General features: G+C 37.0%; 1 protein-coding gene across 2 annotated transcripts in view; it reads left to right on the forward strand.

Annotated features, from left to right (window-relative positions):
- NIPAL2 (NIPA like domain containing 2) overlaps positions 1 to 20,792 on the forward strand; it is a 101,331-nt gene that overhangs the window by 19,828 nt on the left and 60,711 nt on the right. Inside the window, exons 2-4 of one of the 2 annotated variants that reach the window (XM_039464765.2) lie at positions 1,998 to 2,199; positions 17,740 to 17,808; positions 19,476 to 19,647. In XM_039464765.2, the coding sequence (XP_039320699.1) occupies positions 2,182 to 2,199; positions 17,740 to 17,808; positions 19,476 to 19,647 (259 nt within the window). In that variant the 5' untranslated portion in view covers positions 1,998 to 2,181. The remainder of the gene's footprint in view (positions 1 to 1,997; positions 2,200 to 17,739; positions 17,809 to 19,475; positions 19,648 to 20,792) is intronic. The other variant, XM_039464764.2, reaches the window with a different exon arrangement.

Consider the following 20,792-nt stretch of genomic DNA (forward strand, 5'->3'; position numbering starts at 1 on the left):
TGGCAATTGATAGACAAAGTGCTGCAAAATTTAGTAATATTGTTGAAGATGTGAGAAATGTATTAATGGAGATGGAAGGATGGATGGGTGGTTGGGTGGATGGATGGATGGGTAGGTGGATGGATGGATGAATGGATGGATAGATGGATGGATGGATGGATAGATGGATGGATAGATATTGATGGATGGGTGGTTGGGTGGGTGGATGAATAGATGGATGGATGGATAGGTAGATGGATGGATGGATGGATGGGTGGATGCATAGATAGATGGATGAATAGATAGATAGAATATGTAGAATATATATATACAATGTTAACAACAAAATACTTTTCTTTTCAAGCACACATGGAACACTTATAAAACTTGACCACATATTACCTGGTCACAAGACAAATTTTGATTTATACCATGTATTAGGTCATAAAACAAATGTTGATTCGCATGCAGCACATTTCTGACTCTAACTTAACAAAATTAGAAATTATTAAAGTGATAACCGACTACTCCACTTATTTAGAAATTTTTTCAGAAAACATACTTCTGAATAATATTGAGGCTCAGATGAAAATCATGAGATAATGAGAAACTATTTAGAACCAAACGACAATGACTATCTATGTCAAAAATACACATGAAGCTGAAATAGACAATGTACTTAGAGAGAAATGTATGGGGGTACTTTCATATATTATTAAATAAGAAGAAAGGGAAAAAGCTAATGAGTTAAGAGTCCAAATGAACAAGATGAAAAAGGAAAATTTGAGTTCACAAAATAAAGATGATAAAAATCTAAGAAAGAAATATATTTATTAAATATATCAACCTCAGAAAATTACTTATCTCTGGGAGGGAGAAGAGACTGAGATAATAATAGCTACATTTATAGTATTTTGTTTCTTTGGACAAATATCTACATTACCTACAGTGTTTTTCAAAGTATTTTATTTTCAGTAACGACTTTATTGAAATGTAATTCACATACCATATCATTCACTCATTTAAAGTGTACAATTTGTTGGCTTTTAGTATATCACAAAGTTAGACAACTATCACCACAGTTAATTTTAGAATATTTTATCACCTCCGAAAGAAACCCCCTCTTTCAAGATAGTGCTGCTTGAGAAAAAAAAAAAAAAGAAACTCACTCACCCTTTAGCTGTCATCACCAAGCCCCTCATTCATCCCAGCCCTAAGAAAACCCCTGATTTATTTTCTGTCTCTACAGATTTGTTATTCTGTACATTTAATATTCATAGAATCATATTTTGTGATCTTTTGTTACTGTATTCTTCCACTTAGCGTAAACTTTTCAAAGTTCATCTAGGTTGTAGCATATATCAGTACTTCTCTCCCTTTTATGGCTGAATAATCTTCCATTATACAAAATACATCACATTTGTTTATTCATCCATTGGCCAATAGACATTTGGTCATTTCCACTTTGGGGCACTAGGAATAATGGTGCTATAGACATTTGTGTACATGCTTTTATGTGGACATAGGCTTTATTTCTCTTGGATCATTTCTCCTCTGTAATGATAGCTTTTTCATGGACACTTTCAATCCTTTGTTTATCTCAAATATCACTGTGGAGTTTTGTAGTAAGAGTTAATATCACAATGATATCGAGAATTATTTAAATATTCCTGGAAAATATAAGCGTTTCCTTGGTTTTCAGACGTCATAAGTTTATGACTCAATTTCAAGTGTTTTTTTGATTCTGTAGAATTGTATAGTGTGTGGGATAAGATGGACACACTATGATGCTTTTTCTAAATTGGTGTTAAGGACAAATGGATTAATTGTATTGAAACTGTTTCTTAATATACTACATTAACTGGTAATAATATTTTAAATAATCGGCCATTTCTAATAGTCTAAAATATTTATGCATAACCAGTGAAATAAACAAGTTAACTGGTTTCAATAAATCTCCCTTCCTTTTTCCACACCTCAGTCCATGATTATACATTTAACTGCTAATTTTTTTGCAGCACAGTCTTATCCAATTCCATTACTGGGGATGCAAAGATGAATAAGGAATAAAAAGAGGACAAAACTTCTGCTCTTGAAGATCTTCATTTAGCCAGAGAGAAGTAAGAAAAGAGTTAACATCAGTCATGAGGTCCTAGAAGGAAGATAAGCTCTGAAGTCAAATAGACCTGGGATCCAGCACTAATGGTGGAAATTCAGAAGGTAACTTAAACCTCTCAGGTTCAGCTTCCTCATCTACAGCAAGTGAATACAAATCACTGCTTCTCATTGAGAGAGAGAGGACAACATAGGAGCAGAATTATTGTCTTAGAGCAGCTGAATGGTTGTGAAGAGAAAGCTGTAGAAGAAAAAGCTAACTTAGGTCTGTAACTCTAGAGACAGTAAGAACTCACGAATGCAATCTATGGCAAAAAGATGAAAGCTCCCTAGAAAAACTACCTGAGGTCTTCAGCAACAAAATGACTAGAGGCCCACTTAGTTGGTAATGATTTCCCCATCACTGGAGGAATTCAAGCAAAAACCAATCTCTAAATACCAAAAAGAACATAGGGAAAAATCACATATCAAATATAAGGGTTCTTAATTGTTCTTCACAGATAGATTTCAGGGAACTGTGAGTATTAACAACAGCAGCAACAACAAAAAAAAAAAACCCTACATCTTTATTTGCTAACCTCTGACTGAAATTTACCAATTCCTCCTATAATGAATGTAGACAAGAAACTAAAGTGGTATTAACAGCAGTTGTAGCTGTGTCACTAATAGAAGTTATAGCTCATTTTACTTCATATCACAGTTGTTGCAGATGTCTTTAAATACGGGCATACCTCACTTATTTTGTTGAACTTTGCTTTATTACACTTCACAGATATTGTGTTTTTCACAAATTAAAGGTTCATGACAACCTTGCATTGAGTAAGTCTATTGGCACCATTTTTTCAACAGCATGTGGTTACTCTGTGTCTCTAAGTCACATTTTGGTAATTCTCACATTATTTCAAATTTGTCATTATCATCATTATTTTGAGACAGGGGCACACACTGTTGCCCAAGCTGGAGTGCAGTGGTGCCATCATGACTCACTGCAGCCTCAAACTCCGGGGCTCAAGTGATCCTCCTGCCTCAGCGTCCCAAGTAGCCGGGACCACAGATATGTGCCACCATGCCCAGCTAATTTTAGTTTTTTTCTGTAGAGAAAGGCTTTCACTTTGTTGCCCAGGCTGGTCTCCACCTCCTGAGCTCTAGCAATTCTCCTGTCTCCACCTCCCAAAGTGCTGGGATTATAGGCATGAGCCACCACGCTGGGCTCAAATTTGTCATATTATTATATTTGTGATGGTGATCTGTAATTAGTGATCTTTGATGTTACTATTATAGTTATCTTGGGGTACCATGAACCACACCCATATAAGACAGTGAACTTAATTGATAAATGTATATGTTCTGACTGCTCTACTCACTGGCTATTCCCTCATCTCTCTCCCTTTGCTTGGGCCTCCCTATTCCCTGAGACACAACCATTTTGAAATTAGGCCACTAAGTAACCCTACAATGATTTCTAACTGTTCAGGTGAAAGAAAGAGCACCTCAAATCAAGAGCTAGAAATGATTAAGCTTAGTGAGGAAAGCATGTCAAAAGCCAAGATAGGCTGAAAGCTAGATCTTCTGCACCAAACAGCCAAGTTGTCAATGCAAAAGAAAAGGTTTTTTTGTTTGTTTGTTTGTTTTGTTTGTTTGTTTTTTATATTTTGAGACTGAGTTTCGCTCTTGTTACCCAGGCTGGAGTGCAATGGCACGATCTTGGCTCACCGCAACCTCCGCCTCCTGGGTTCAGGCAATTCTCCTGCCTCAGCCTCCTGAGTAGCTCAGATTACAGGCATGTGCCACCATGCCCAGCTACTTTTTTGTATTTTTAGTAGAGACGGGGTTTCACCATGTTGACCAGGATGGTCTCGATCTCTTGACCCTGTGATCCACCCGCCTCGGCCTCCCAAAGTGCTGGGATTACAGGCTTGAGGCACCGCACCCGGCCAAAAGAAAAGTTTTTAAAGGAAATTTAAAGCGCTACTCCAGTGAACACATGAATGATAAGAAAGGAAAACAACCTTATTACTGATATGCAGAAAGTTTGAATAGTTTCAGTGATGTGGATAGATCAAACCAGACATAGCATTCCTGTAAGCCAAAGTCTAATCCAGAGCAAGGCTGTAACTCTCTTCAATTCTATGAAGGCTGAGAGAGGTGAGGAAATGACAGAAGAAAAGTTTGAAGCTATCAGAGGTTGGTTCATTAGTTGTAAGTATAGAAGTCATCTCTGTAAAATAAAAAGTACAAGATTAAGTAGCAAGTCCTCATATAGAACCTGGAGCAAGTTATCCAGAAGATCTAGCTAAGATCATTGAAGATAGCTACACAGAACAACAGATTTTCAATGTAGACAAAATCACCTTCTTTTGGAAAATGTCATTTTCCTAGGACTTTTACACCTAAGGAGACGTCAATGCCCGGCTTCAACACTTCAAAGAACAGACTGACTCGTATGAGGGGCTAATGCAGTTGGTGACTTTAAGTTGAAGATAATGCTCATTTACCATTCTGAAAATCCTAGGACCCTTAAGAATTGTGTTAAGTCTTATTCTCAGGCCATAGTGGAATAAAAATAGAAATCAATACTAAGAGAAATTCTCAAAACCAAACAGTTACATGGAAACTAAACAACTTGCTCCTGAATGACCTTTGGGTAAACAAGGAAATTAAGGCAGAAATTTAAAAAATCATTTGAAGCAAATGAAAACAACATACCAAAATCTCTGGGGTGTAACAAAAGCAATATGATGAGGAAAGTTAAGAAATTAAGAAGTCCTCAAATTAACAATCTAATATTGCACCAAAAGGAAATAGAAAGAGAAGAACAAACAAATCCCAAAGCTAGCAGAAGAAAAGAAATAATTAAACAAGAGTGGAACTAAATGAAATTAAGAAGTTGCTTCTTTGAAAGGATAAATAGACCATTAGCTAAATTAACACAGAAAAACAGAGAAGATCCAACAAACACAATCGGATTAAAAAGGTGACATTAAACCAATCCCAGAGAAATACAAAAGATCCTCAGAGACCACTGTGAACATCTGTATGCATACAACAAGGAAATCTAGAGAAAACTGATACATTCCTAGAAGCACACAACCTCCCAAGATTGAATCAGGAAAAAACTGAAACCCTGAACAGATTAACAATGAGTTCTGTAACTGAATCAGTAAAAAAATCAAAAACACAAAAACAATGAAACCCAACAACCAAAAAGCCTTGGACTGGATGGATTCACAGCAAAATTCTAGCAGACATTAAAAAAAAAAAAAAAAAAAAAAAAAAAAAAGAGCTTGTACCAATCCTACTAAAACGATCCCAAGGAATCAAAGAGGGATTTCTTCCTAATTCATTCTACGAAATCAGTATCATCCTGATACCAAAATCTGGCAAAGATACAACAATAACAAAAAATAAAACTGCTGGCCAATATCCCTAATGAACATAGATGCAAAAATCCTCAAGAAAATACCAGCAAACTGAATCTAGCAGTACATTATAAAATTAATTCACCATGATCAAATGGGCCTTATTGCTGGGATGCAAGTTTGGTTCAACATACTCAAACCAATTAATGTGATTCACCACATAAACAGCATTAAAAACAAAATATACATGATCATCTCAATAGATGCAGAATAAGGTTTGATAAAATTCAACATCATTTTATGATAAAAACCCTCACCAAACTAGACATCAAAGAAACATACCTCAAAATAATAAGAGCCATCTATGACAAACCCACAGAGAACATCATACTAAATGGGCAAAAACTGGAAGAATTCCCCTTAAGAACTGGAACAAGACAAAAATGCCCACTCTAAGCACTCTTATTCAACATAGAAGTCCTATCCAGAGCAATCAGGCAAGAGAAAGAAATAAAAGGCATCCAAATAGGAAAAGAGGAAGTCAAATTATCTCTCTTCACTGATGATACGATTCTACACCTAGAAAACCCTGAACACTCTGCCAAAGGGTTCCTAGGCCTGATAAATGACTTCAGTAGAGTTTCAGGATACAAAAAAATACAAAAAAAAAAAAAAAAAAAAAAAAAAAATCAGTAGCATTTCTATACACCAATAATGTTCAAGCTAAGAGCCAAGTCAAGAACACAATCTCATTTACAAAGCCACACACAAAAATAAAATACCTAGGAATGCATCCAACTAAGGAGATGAAAGATCTCTAAAAGAAGAATTACAAAATACTGCTGAAAGAAATCAGAAGTGACCCAAATAAATGGAAAAATATTCCATGTTCATGGATTGGAAGAATCAACATTGTTGAAATGTCCATACTGCCCAAAGCAATCTATAGATTCTATACTATTCCTATCAAATTACCAATCTCATTTTTCATACAATTAGAAAAAAATTTTCTAAAATTTATATAGAACCCAAAAAGAACCTGAACAGCCAAAGCAATCCTAAGCAAAAAGAACAAACCAGAAGCATCACCTTACCCAACTTGAAACTATACTACAAGGCTATAGTAACCAAAACAGCATGGTACTGGTACAAAAATAGATGTATGGACCAATGGAACGGAGAATAGAGAGCCCAGAAATAAAGCAGCATACCTACAACCAACTGATCTTTGATAAAGTTGACAAAAACAAGCAATGGAGAAAGGACTTTCTATTCAATAAATGGTACTGGAAAAACTGACTAACCAAATGCAGACGAATAAAACTGTACCCCTCCTTCTCACCATATACAAAAATTAACTCAAGATGGATTAAATATTTAAGTGTAAGACCTCTCAAACTATAAAAGTCACCTAAAAGAAAACCTAGGAAATACCCTTCTGGAAATTAGCCTTGGCAAAGGATTTTGACTGAGTCCTCAACAGCAATTGCAACAAAAACAAAAATTGATTGGTGGGACCTAGGCTAAAGAGCTTCTGCACATCAAAAGAAACTATCAACAGAGAAAAACAAAACAAAAAACAACAACAACAACAAAAAAAGAACTAAAGAAAGGAAAAAATATATGCAAACTATGCATCTGACAAAGACGTGTTAGTCCAGAGATTTTTAACTAATACCCAAAATCTATAAGGAACTTAAACAAATCAATAAGCAAAAATAAAATAACCCCATTAAAAAGTGTGCAAAGAATCTAACAGACACTGCTTAAAAGAAGACACACAAGTGGCTAACAAACATACAGAAAAAATGCTGAACATCACTAATCATCAGGGAAATGCAAATCAAAATGACCATGAGATACCATCTCATACTAGTCAGAATGGCTATTATTAAAAAGTAAATAACAACAGATGCTAGAGAGACTGTGGAGAAAAGGGAACACTTATACATGGTTAGTGGGGATGTGCATTGTTCAGCCCCTGTGAAAAGCAGTTTGGAGATTTCTTCAAAAATTAAAAATTGAACTACCATTTGATCCAGCAATCCCATTACTGGGTACATACCCAACAAAAAATAAATTTTTCTACCACAAAGACACATGCACTCACATGTTCACTGCAGCACTATTCACAATAGCAAAGACAGGGAGTCAACCTAGGTGCCCATAAACAGTGGACTGAATAAAGAAAATATGGTATATACACCACAGAATATTATGCAGCCATAGAAAAGAATGAAATCATGTCCTTTGCACCAGAATGGACGCAGCTGGAGGCTGTTATCCTGTGCAAATTAACACAGAAACAGAAAACCAAATATTGCACATTCTCACTTTTAAGTGGGAGCTAAAATCTTGGATACACATGGACATATATTTGGGAGTTATAGACACTGGGGACTCTGAAGGAGGGAGAGGGGTAAGGGCTAAAAAAAACTGACTCTTGAGTACTATATTCACTATCTAGGTGACAGGATCAATACAAGCCCAAACCTCAGCATCTTGCAAACATACCCTTGTAACAAACCTGCACATGTACCCCCTGAATCTAAAAGAAAAATGGAAGTAAATAAGTAAAGCTACAGTAACCTACAACAGCAAGAAAAACAATAACCAAAAATAACAATAATCTACTTTGCCTATGCTCTAGAAATGGAACAACTGAGCCTGGATGACAGTGCATCTGTTTATGGCATGGTTTACTGAATATTTCAAACCCACCAATGAGACCTATTGCTCGGAAGAGATTCTTCTGAAAATATTACCGTTCATTGACAATGCATCTGTTTGCCCAAGAGCTCTTATGGAGCTGTACAAGGAGATAAATGTTGTTTTCATGTGCACTAACACAACATTCATTCTGCAGCCTACGAATCAATGAGTAGTTTTGACTCTCAAGTCACATTATTTAAAAAATACATTTTGTAAGACTATAGCTGCCATAAATAGGGATTCCTCTGATGGATCTAGCCAAAGTAAATTAAAAACTTTCTGGAAAGGATTCACCATTCCATATGCCATTAAGAACATTTGTAATTTGTGGGAGGAAGTCAAAATATCCACCTTCACAGGAGTTTGGAAGAAGTTGATTCCAACCCTCATGGTTGACTTTGAAGGGTTCAAGACTTCAGTGGAGGAAGTAACTGCAGATGTAGTGGAAATAGCAAGAAAACTAGAAGTGGAGCCTGAAGATGTCACTGAATTGCTGCCATCTCATGATCAAACTTGAATGAAGGAGGAGTTGCTTTTTACAGATGAGCAAAGAAAGTGGTTTCCTGAGATGAAATCTTCTCCTTGTGAAGATTCTGGGAATATTGTACAAATGACAACAAAGGATTTGGAATATTCCAGATACTTAAACAGCAGCTGGGTTTGAGAGGATTGACTTATTTGAAAGAAGCTCTACTGTAGGTAAAATGGTATCAAACAGCACCACATGCTACAGAGAAATTTTTCATAAAAGATAAAGTCAATTAATGCAGCAGACTTTATTATCGTTTTAACTTAAGAAGTTGCCACAGCCACCCCAACCTTCATCAACCACCACCCTGATCAGTGAGCAACCATCAACATCGAGGCAAGGCCCTCCACCAGTACAAATGACTCACTGCAGGCTCAGATGATCATTAGCTTTTCTGGTAATAAAGTATTTTTTAATTAAAGTATATCTAACTTTTTTAAACATAATGCTATTGCAGTATGTTTATTGTATTAAGTATAGGTTGCACTATACTTGGTGTAGTGTAAACACAGCTTTTGTATGCACTGGGAAACCAAAGTTTGTGTGACTCACTTTATTGTGGTGGTCTGGAACCAAATCTGCAATATCTCTGAAGTATGCCTGTATAATTTTGCTCATTCCTACTTTATTTTGTGGGGTTTTTGTTTTTTGTTGTTTGTTGTTTTTTTTTTTTGTTCTTGAGACAGTCTTGCTCTGTCACCCAGGCTGGAGTGCAGTGGTGAGATTTCGGCTCACTGCAACCTCCACCTCCCGGGTTCAAGCAATTCTCTCCTATCTCAGCCTCGCGAGTAGCGGATTAAAGACGTCCACCACCATGCCCAGCTAATTTTTGTATATTTAATAGACAGGGTATTTCCCCATGTTGGCCAGGCTTGTCTCGAATCCCTGACCTCAAATGATCTGCCCACCTCAGCCTCCCAAAGTGCTGGGATTATAGGCATGAGCCACAGCACACGGCCGTATCCCTACTTTGAACTCATGGTAATTATTGTACCTGCCACCAGACATTGTTTTTATTGTGTTAGTAAAGACACACATATATTACCTAAAAAAAAATGCATCGTAAGTGTTCAAGGAGAAACAGTACAGGTTATCTTTTGATAGATGACAAAGGCTAGAAAAGACTCAACTAAGGTGATATCTACCTTCAACATTCTTTATGAAAAGAAATTGTGCACATTCAATTATCTCTTTGCCCATTTGTTTCTGCTCAGTAATTTAAAAGCATCTGATTTGCTCAGGTACAGTTTATGGTCGTTCCTACCTCTGTTAATTATTTTATAACATTCAGAACTAGACTTAGACTGAAGAAAGAACAATCTTTTTGTAGTTTCTTAGGATGTGAAGTGGAACTCCCACATGATTTTGACAACTATTATTTAATTGTGGGGAATGTGTATATGTCTAATTTTAAATCTCTAAATTTTTGTCTCATGTAGATTCCAGGGGGTGGGGAACAAACTTCAAAGTTAATTCTAACTTTAGAAACTATAAAGTAAGTTTTATATTCAGGACATTTTGAAATATGAGTAAGTTTTGTAATAACTCATAAGCTTATAGGGAAGTGGTAAGAAAGGAAATATTATAATATGAGCTCTTTTGACCTTATAATGATGGTTTTAAAAGTTAAAATAATAAAATAGTATGACTGGCATTACCGATTAGAAAAATACAGAATATTGGCCAGGTGCAGTGGCTCTTGCCTGTAATCCTAACACTTTTTTTTTTTTTGAGACGGAGTTCCGCTCTTGCTACCCAGGCTGGAGTGCAATGGTGCGATCTCGGCTCACCGCAACCTCCGCCTCCTGGGTTCAGGCAATTCTCCTGCCTCAGCCTCCCGAGTAGCTGGGACTAGAGGCACGCACCACCACGCCCAGCTGATTTTTTTTTTTTTGTAGTTTTAGTAGAGACGGGGTTTCACCATGTTGACCGGGATGGTCTCGATCTCTTGACCTCGTGATCCACCTGCCTCGGCCTCCCAAAGTGCTGAGATTACAGGCGTGAGCCACCGCGCCCGGCAATCCTAACACTTTAGGAGGCTGAGGCAGGATGATTGCTGGAGCCCAGGTGTTTGAGACCAGTTTGGGAAACATAATGAGACCCTATCTCAATAAAAATACAAAAATTAAGTGGGTGTGGTGGCATGCCTGTAGTCCCAGCTACTTGGGAAGATGAGGTGAAATGATTGCTTGAACTTGGGAGGTCAAAGCTGCAGTGGGCTGTCATCAAGCCACTGAACCCCAGCTTGGGCAACAACAAAGTGAGACTCTGTTTCAAAAAAAAAAAGGGAAATAGAATATCCCTCTAGTTGTACCTATAGCTGTAAGTCAAGTAATTTTCTGTGAAAAATAAATAAAATGCTATATACTTTTATCAGGGGTTCTATGGCATTAAAAGTTCTAGTTGGTAGTTTCTACCATCCCTCTATTAAGAAAATCAAAATGTCACCTGTATCTTATAAATATTTTTATATTCATTAGATTTGGAAGACATTATTGAAAACAAAATAATGTATCATAAAGGTGGGACACACACCCTGAGGCAAAAACCCAGGAAATAGAGAAACAGCGAAATCTTTATTTACTATGTCTGCCAAGGAACAGGTTGGCAGTTTTGTTTTTTTTTTTTTTTTTAAGGGACAATTTATATGATTGCTTGGTCATTTTAGATAAAGACAAAGAAAATAAAGCTTTATTATTACCTCTTAGTATCGCCTTAGCCCATCACTTTGGATGACTAAGGTGTTGTGTCATACTTTCATTAAGCGAGATCTCGTTCATTTATGTCTCCAAACTGCTATGTTATTGTTTTCATCTTACAGTTGAGAAAACCAAGAGCCAAAAAGGATAACGGCTTTGCAGGGATCACGCATAGTGGATACCTGGCAGGGACAGGTCTCCTGACTTTTGGAACTGTGCCTTTTGGTCTGACTTTTAAAATAGCTTGTTTCCTCTGTGCCATGGTAACCCTCAGCAAAACGTCTTACCTTCCTTTGTTGTACCCCCTTCTTCTCACCGTAAGTGATCCACAATATCCCCACTCCATTCTCTCATCTTCTTAGTCTTAGTCTATTACTCCTTGTTGTGTAATGTCATCCTAAAGTTTAGTGGTTTAAAATTACAACCATCAATGTGTGCTTTGGAATCAATTGGTCAGCTGGGCGTTCATTAATGTGGGTCAGACTTGGCTGAGTCCACCTGGGCTCACTCGTGTCTCTGCAGCCAGCTGGTATGTCAGCTGGGGGCTGGCTGCTCTAGGGGTGGCTCCCCTCTGGGGTTGGACATTGCCTGACTATTGGTTAGGGCCATAGACACTAACGCAGCCGGGTTGCCTGTGTCCCCATCTGTCATCACCCAACAGGCTAGCCTCGGCTTGTTCTCAAAATATTTCATAAGAGAAGTATGCAATACCTTTTGAGGCCTAGTCCTGGAACTATCATATCTTCACTGCTTTTGTAGCCTGAATTAATAGATAGGGAATTAGACTGTTCTTTCTAACAAGAGGAGGTACAAGACTCCCTAGTCAAGGGCACAGATATAGGGAGGAGTAAGGAATTGTGTCCATTTTTGCAATCTGCCATACTCCAATTACTTTCAAATAACTTGTCTGAATCATTCATATTAAGATATTAATAATTTAGTAGCTTATACCTTTTCAGGAATATCTTCTTTGGGCAAAAATAAACCTGTGATAAGAATATTTAAAGGATCGGCAGCATAATGCTGTCTTGATGAAGAATTACCTATTTCATTCTTTTGTTGCCTGTGCATTTGGTGTCATAGCCAAGAAATTATTGCCAAATCCTGCCAACAATTTTTTTAATATCCAGACTGTTGTTAAAAAAAAAAACAACTTCAGCCCAACTGAATTTAAAGGAGCTTAATGGAGCAATAAATAATTCATGAATGAGGCAGCATCCAGAATCGCAGCAGATTCAGAGAATCTCCAGGGATGCCTCATGGTCAGAACAAATGTATAGAGAAGAAAAAGGGAAGTGGCATATAGAAATTGGAGATGAGATACAGAAACAGCTGGATTGGCTGCAGGTTGGCATTTTCCTTATTTGAACACAGTTTGAACACTCAGAAGTGTGTGACTGGTTGGAGAATGGCTGCTGGCATTGGCCAAGACTCAGCTATTGCTACAGGCACAGACTCCTAAGTTTAGATTTCAGTCTTGTCTACCCACGAAGTTAGGTTGCAATTCATCCACAAGGACTCAAATATAGAAGTATGGAGTCCTTCTCAGGCCATATTTAGTTTGCTTTAACACTGTTAACCCTGGGCCAGGGAGCTATTCTGTAGCAGGTGAGCTGTCCTTACTTCTTCAAGTCGAAGCACATTCTTACTTCACCACCAATTTTTTATTATTATAAAATATAAGTACTGTAGCATAAAATGTTACCATTTTAGCCATTTGCAAATGTACACTTCTGTGGCACTAAGAACATTGTTACTGATGTGCATCTGTCATCATATCCATCTCCAGAATTTTTTCATCTATCCCAACTGTATACCCATTAAACACTAACTCCCCATTCTTCTTTCCCCTGACTTTAGCAACCACCATTCCACTTTCTATCTTCATGAATTTGACTACCTTAGATACTTCATGTAAGTGGAATCACACAACATTTGTTCTTTGGTGACTTCCTGATTTCACTTAGCATAATGTCTCAAGGTTATAGATAAAAACAGTCAAAACTGTAAAATATTTGAAGAGATTTATTCCGAGCCAAATATGAGTGATGAGTGGCCTGTAGCACAGCCCCAGGAGATTCTGAGAACATGTGCCCAAGGTGGTCAGGCTACAGCTTTGTTTTATGCATTTTAGAGAAGTATATCAATCAATGCATGTAAGATGTGCATTGGTTCGGACTGGAAAGGCGGAAAAACTGGATGTGGGGGCTTCCAGGTCATGGTGAATTCAAAGCTTTTCTGATTGGCAATTGGTTGAAAGAGTTATTATCTAAAGACCTGGAGTAAATAGAAAGGAATATCTGGATTAAGATAAGGGGTTGTGGGGATCAAGGTTCTGTCGTGTAGATGAAGCCTCTGGGTAGCAGGCTTCTTGGGGGCTCTCATCAGACCTAAAAAGGTACCAGAGTCTTAGTAAATTCTCTACTGGACCAGGGAAAAGACCTGGAAAGGAATGGAAATTCTCTACAGAATGTAGATTTTCCCTATAAGAGACAGCTTTGCAGGGCCATTTCAAAATATGTCCAAGAAATTTATTTTGGGGGTAAAACACCTTGATTTCGCTCAGGGCCTGTAATCTGTCCTGTGATGCCATACTAAAGTCAGGCTGGAATTTGGTGTCTTATTGCTATAAAAAGTCTGTTTTGTCAGTCTTAAGATCTTTGTTTTCATGTTAATGTTGGTCAGCTGTGCCCTAATTCCAAAGGGAGGAGGGCATAATGAGGCATGTCCCAACCCCCACTTCCCATCATAGCCTAAATTACTTTTTCGAGTTAACTTTGGAAAGCCTTTGGCCTAGGGGAGGGTCCATCAGTCAGTTGAAGGGCTCAGGATTTTATTTTTGGTTTATAAGGTTCATCCACGTGGTAGTGTATATTCAAAGTTTCTTCATTTTTAAGGCTGGATAATGTTCCATTATATGCATATATACTCTATGTTGTTTATGCATTCATCCATTGAGGGACATGGGTTTTTTCCACCTTTTGGCTATTATGAATAATGCTGCTATTATCGAATGTTAAGTGTCCAAATATCTGTTCAAATCCTTGTTTTGAGTTCTTTTGGATATATATCCAAAAGCGGAATTGCTAGACCATATGGTAATCCTGCGTTTAATTTTTTGAGGAATCTCTATGCCATTTTTCACAGTGGCTGCACCATTTTACATTCCCATCAGCAGTGTATAAGTGTTCTAATAAATCCCCATCTTTGCCCACACTTATTGCCTTTTCTTTTTAATCACAGCCATCCTAATGGATGTGAAGTAGTGACTCAACGTGGTTTTGATTTGCATTTCCCTAATGATTAGTGATGCTGAGCATCTTTTCGTGTCTTTATTGGCCATTTGTGTGTTTTCTTGGAGAAACAACTATTAAAGTCCTTCGTGTATTTTTTAATGAGATGTTTATTTTTTGATGTTGAATTATAGGCATTCTTTAAATATTCTGGATCTCAATCCAGATATATGATTTGCAAATATTTTCTCCCATTCCATGGATTGACTTTCACTCTGTTGCTAGTGTGTGTTGATGCAAAAAGTTTTTAATCTCAGCCAGGTGTGGTGGCTCACGCCTATAATCCCAGCACTTTGGGAGGCCAAAGTAGACAGATCACTTGAAGTCAGGAATTCAAGACCAACCTGGCCAACATGGCAAAACCCCGTCTCTACTAAAACTACAAAAATTAGCTGAGTGTGGTAGCGCATGCTGTAGTTCCAACTACTCGGGAGGCTGAGGCATGAGAATTGCTTGAACCTGGTGGGCAGAGATGGCAGTGAACCGAGATCATGCCACTGCACTCCAGCCTGGGTAACAGAGTTAAGATTCAAGTTTTTAATCTTGATGAAGTACAATTTATCTATTTTTTTTCAATGCCTATGATTTGGTGTCATATCCAAGAAATTATTGCCAAATCCTGCCACCAATTTTTAAATACCCAGCCTGCAGCCATTTAAACTGCTCAGTGAATGACTTAAAGAATTTTAAAGTGAGTTGTTTCTATTCAACAATTTACTTTTACAATTATAGGAAATGTTAACAAATATCCATTCAAAGCCAATTTTTTTCTCAGTCTTTATTTTCCTGATTACTGCCAAGTACACTAGATGTAAATAGAAAGCATGGAAATAGCACTTTGTATTGTGCCCCAATTGTTTCCCCACGAGAGAAAGTGATCAAAATTATTACCAAGTGCCTCTATTAGGAAAAGAAAATTCTTAACTGATTAAAGACCAGAGATATTACATATCAACTATAAAATGAATTTTCAACTTTTTACTTCATTGGAAAAAATACTAAATTTCATTTCTAAATACTAAATACTAAATTTCATGCTATACTTGAGTCAGGCTGGAATTTGGTGTCTTATTTGCTACAAAAATCACATATAATAAAGCTCTAAAACTTCAAAGACATTTTGCATTCTGGAAAGGGTTCTTTGTGGTTGCAATCTTCATTTGAAATTCAAATAACTCTTTGGAATTTGAAGCTGGCTAGAAGTTATGTAGTGTAGAACAAGAAGGAGATGATCCTATTATACTTTTGTACCTAGATGGGAGCAGCAAACGCATCTTTTGAAATCATTAAATAATACATGAGCTACCTATGATAAACATCCTGGGCAATATGTAAGAACTTACCTTTTAACCTCTATAGTCCTTGGGTTAGACCATTACATATTTTAAAAGCAAGTGTTTATCAAATCTTCAATTTTACATAGCAATAGATAACACAGAAGACTCAAGAGAAAGAAGAATAAGACTTGGTTCTCTTCCTTCAGATAGTAAATAAGGGAGGCTTACCATTTAGAATCCGAGAAAATTAAGGTGGGACATTGTGGTCTGAGGACGTCTCAAGGAGATGGACCTCTGCAGGCCAGGAGGGCTAGGTCTGGTTGGAGTGAGAGGCGCACCTGCATGACCTGAGGAGCAGTGGCACGAGCAAGTGTCACATCTGGCTAGAGGATGGCATTGCCAGATACCTGAGATAGAGGAAGCACATCAAAAGTAAATCATGGACAGAGGCCTGGGTGAGGACTTATTGTGGCGAGCTGGTATAGCAGTTCATTGTTGGATGTAGTAGACTGTAGAGAATCACTGTAGGTTTTTGACCAGGGGAGTAGAAGGAAAATTTAGCCCATTTCCAGTGGAGATCATAAAACCTTAGAAGTAAAGGGATCTCTGGAAATGTCTTCTCCAATATCCCATTTTTACTTAGGCCAGGGAAGTGAAATAACTTGCTCAAAAGGTCACACCAGTTAGAAAATAGCAAATCTGGCCAGGCACGGTGATGCACACCTGTAATCCCAGCACTTTGGGAGGCCAAGGCGGGTAGATCACGAGGTCAGGAGATGGAGGCCATCATGGCCAAGATGGTGAAACCCTGTCTCTACTAAAAATACAAAAAAATTAGCTGGGAGGGTTAGCACGCGCCTGTAGTGTCAGCTACTCAGGAGGCTGAGGCAGGAGAATCACTTGAACCCGGGAGGTGGAGGTTGCCATGAGCTGAGATGGCACCACTGTACTCCAGCCTGGTGACAGAGTGAGATTCTGCCTCAAAAAAAAAAAAAAAAAGAAAAGAAAAGAAAGAAATAAAGAAAGAAAGGAAGGAAGGGAAAGAAAGGAAGAAAGAAAAAGGAAAAGAAAAAATAGCAAATCTGTGTCTCATTAACTTGTAGTCTGATGATCTTTCTTTCATATCACAACCCTCCAAAAGATATTAGAGTAAAGAAAATAAAAAGAAAGGATACACAAGAAGCAGCATCTTGATTGGGAACAGTCAAATAACTATTTTATTTATTTTAGTAAATAAGGCAGATAAATATCTAGAGAATTCACAAAGGATGAAGTGATTTCTTAAAAATAGTATTTGAGGCTGGGCATGGTGGCTCACACCTGTAATCCCAGCACTCTGGGAGGCCGAAGCTGGCGAATCATTTGAGGTCAGAAGTTCGAGACCAGCCTGGCCAACATGATGAAACCCCGTTTCTACTAAAAATACAAAAATTAGCTGGGTATGGTAGTGGGCACTTGTAATCCCAGCTACTAGAAGACTGAGGCAAGAAAATCACTTGAACCCAGGAGGCAGGGGTTGCAGTGAGCCCACATTGTGCCACTGCACTCCAACCTGCGCAACTGAGTGAGACTCTGTCTCAAAAAAATATATATATATAGTATTTGAAAAAGTGAAAAACTAATTCTAATTAAATCAATATTAATATTTTAAATATACCCTGGCAAATGGGTGCTAATCTAAAACTGAATTACTGAACAAATGAATACCTAAATATGTCTTTTTCTTTCAGTAAATACCTTACAAGTATTATTTAAGGAAAACATTTTCTTTTACAGATTCACCTTTTTGGGGTTTTGCTGGCCATTTTAGGAAACTTGGTGATCAGCATTTCTCTAAATATTCAGGTAAGAGAAAACCTTATTTTTCTAACACTGTACATTGATTCAGGGACACATGATGACTCTCATGGGCTTTGGGAACTTTTGCCTTTGTAGATCTTTTCTCTATAAAAATTATAAAAAATTATATTTTATGACTTCATTGGTATATAGACAAATATATATAATCCAGGCTATAGTGCATTCATTTTTCTTTTTCTTCTGATTTTGAAAGAAATTAATTTTGGAGGGTAGAGAGGACTCCAATAGTATTATAGACCCTAGGTAAGGGGCCTGCTGTGTCTAATGGATAAACAGCACTGGTTTGATTTGTAGTACTTTGATTTCTTTCATAGCCTTCACCCTAGATGGGATATGGATATTTTTTAGAAACAGGTCATCCGGCCATGGTGGCTCACGCCTATAATCCCAGCACTTTGGGAGGCCAAGGTGGGTTGATCACAAGGTCAAGAGATTGAGACCATCCTGGTCAACATAGTGAAACCCCATCTCTACAAAAAATACAAAAATTAGCTGCGCATGGTGGCGTATGCCTGTAGTCCCAGCTACTTGGGAGGATGAGGCAGGAGAATTGCTTGAACCCAGGAGGCAGAGGTTGCAGTGAGCCGAGATCGTGCCATTGCACTCCAGCTTGAGTAATGAGCAAAACTCTGTCTTAAAAAAAAAAAAGAGTACAGATTATAGGATTTTTATCCCCTCTCTTTAAAATACTGTTAAATATGCCAGTATAGATTAAGAGAAAAGTCTTGAGAAAAGAATGTAGAGTACAAAATAGGAACTATTTTGAACCTGAATCAGAAACCTGAATAAACTGCTGATTTGCTAAACTAAAAACTGAATGAAATATGAATTGTTAACCAAATAATAAATTAAAAATTTTAAATCATTTAATGAATCACTTTGAAATAGAATCAAATCACTGCAGTTTCTAAAATGATTTGAATCAAAATAAACCTAAACATCAGAATATCTCCCAAATGTTATATGGTAGTTCCCTCTTATCCTCAAGGGATACCTTCCAAGACTCCCAGTTGATGTCTGAAACTAGAGCTAATACTGAACCCTATTCAGTATACACTATGTTTTTCTTAGACATACATTCCTGTGATCACATTTAATTTACAAATTAGGCACAGTAAAAGATTAACAACAATAACTAATAATGAAATAGAACAAGTAAGTAAAATAAGGGTTACTTAAACACAAGCACTGCGCTGTTGCAACAGCTGATCTGGTAACAAGGAAGGCCACTGAATGACTAAAGGACAGGGAGCGTCTGCAGCGTGGATATGTTGGACAAAGGGAGAATTCACATGCCAGGTGGGACAGCCTGAGATTTCATCCTACTACTCAGAAACGCATGCAATTTAAAATGTATGAAATGTTTATTTCTGGAATTTTCCGTCTAATATTTTCTGATCATGGGTAGCTGAAACCACAGAAAATGAATCTGTGGATCGGGGGCGACTACTATATTTGTTTATATAAATCTTTGCTAGCAAATGACCTAGTATAATTTTCAATAATTCCCCCAAAATGTATTTATTTTGGAAAAAAAAAAATCGGTGTTCTTATGAAAGGAATTAAAGGAATACCAAAAAAAAAAAAAAAAAAAAAAGTCACATTCCCCTCATAGCTCAGAATGTTTTATTTCTCTTCTGATTTACTTTCAGAAATATTCTCACCTTCAGTTGGCACAACAAGAGCACCCGAGGCCATACTTCAAGAGTGTGCTGTGGTGGGGTGGTGTCCTGCTGATGGCTGTGGGAGAGATGGGGAACTTTGCAGCCTATGGATTTGCTCCCATTACTCTGATCGCTCCATTAGGCTGTGTGTCTGTTACAGGTAAGTTATTCTGTGTTTTGACAAACAGAAACTTAAAGAGCAGAATAACTGGAGAAAAACACACAACTGAAACGACAAATGCACCAAGGAAGAAAGGCTGTTCTCTGGTTTCTCAGCACATTTACGTGGAACAATTATTCTGCTAATTTCAGTTATCCATTGTCATGCTGTCACATTAACCATGAAGAAACTTGCATTTCGTGACTATAACACTTATGTGTGAAAGCCTGATGCCTGAGTCTTAATAAATTAACAGTGACAGAAAATGTTATACTGTGCTAGTAATCGTTAAGGAGTTACCTAAAAGCATTTGTAATGCAATGTTTTATTCATATGTTAAACTGATAGTACCTACAGCTAGAGTCTTAGATGCCTGGTCTTGACTCCATAGTTCGGTGCCTTTTTGACAGTAAGAATTAAATATTGGTTATTCTACATTACTATAAGAATGTGTAATTTCACAGTAATGTCACAAATATCTACTTAGAAATTTTATGTGACTAACTAAGTACATTTAGAAAAGAAAAAATGAGGTGTTGTGAAAGACTAAAAAAGAAAAGAGCAAAAATTATTGCTAAAAAAGAGAACAAATTCTCTAAACCCTGTTAAAATCAATAAAATCTTTTTGGTTTTACTCTTTATCTGCTGCTATGGAAACAGGACATTTCTGAATTTCTGTGAATTTAGAAACTTCATTGAAATAGAAACAAGTTGATAGTTATTATTTATTAACACCTAGATCAAGCATATCACATGTTTACATATCCCAAATTAAATGTTTCTCCTAAACAACTATATAATATTCTTAAAGAAAACATCATTTATACTGAAACAATGTAGATTCAGAGAGAATTATTTCATTTTGTATTCTCTGAATCACTTAAAATATTTTATTTAAAATACATCCATGAAGTATAATAGAATATTTAGCAAAAAACACTAATTTTGCTTTCTAGAAATTGCCTATTTAAAAGAGCCATCCTGTTACCACTCTGAAAAGGCACACAATTTATGTAATCATTTACTGTTTTTAACATTCCAATAGAACGAGCAAATTGGGTCAACCTCATTTTCTATTTAATAAAGCCCATAACATGTACATAGACAATTTAGACGTTTTATGTTTTCAAAATCTGAGACGTAAC

This window comes from Saimiri boliviensis, chromosome 15 (genome assembly GCF_048565385.1).
Source record: "Saimiri boliviensis isolate mSaiBol1 chromosome 15, mSaiBol1.pri, whole genome shotgun sequence".
Classification (NCBI taxonomy): Eukaryota; Metazoa; Chordata; class Mammalia; order Primates; family Cebidae; genus Saimiri; species Saimiri boliviensis.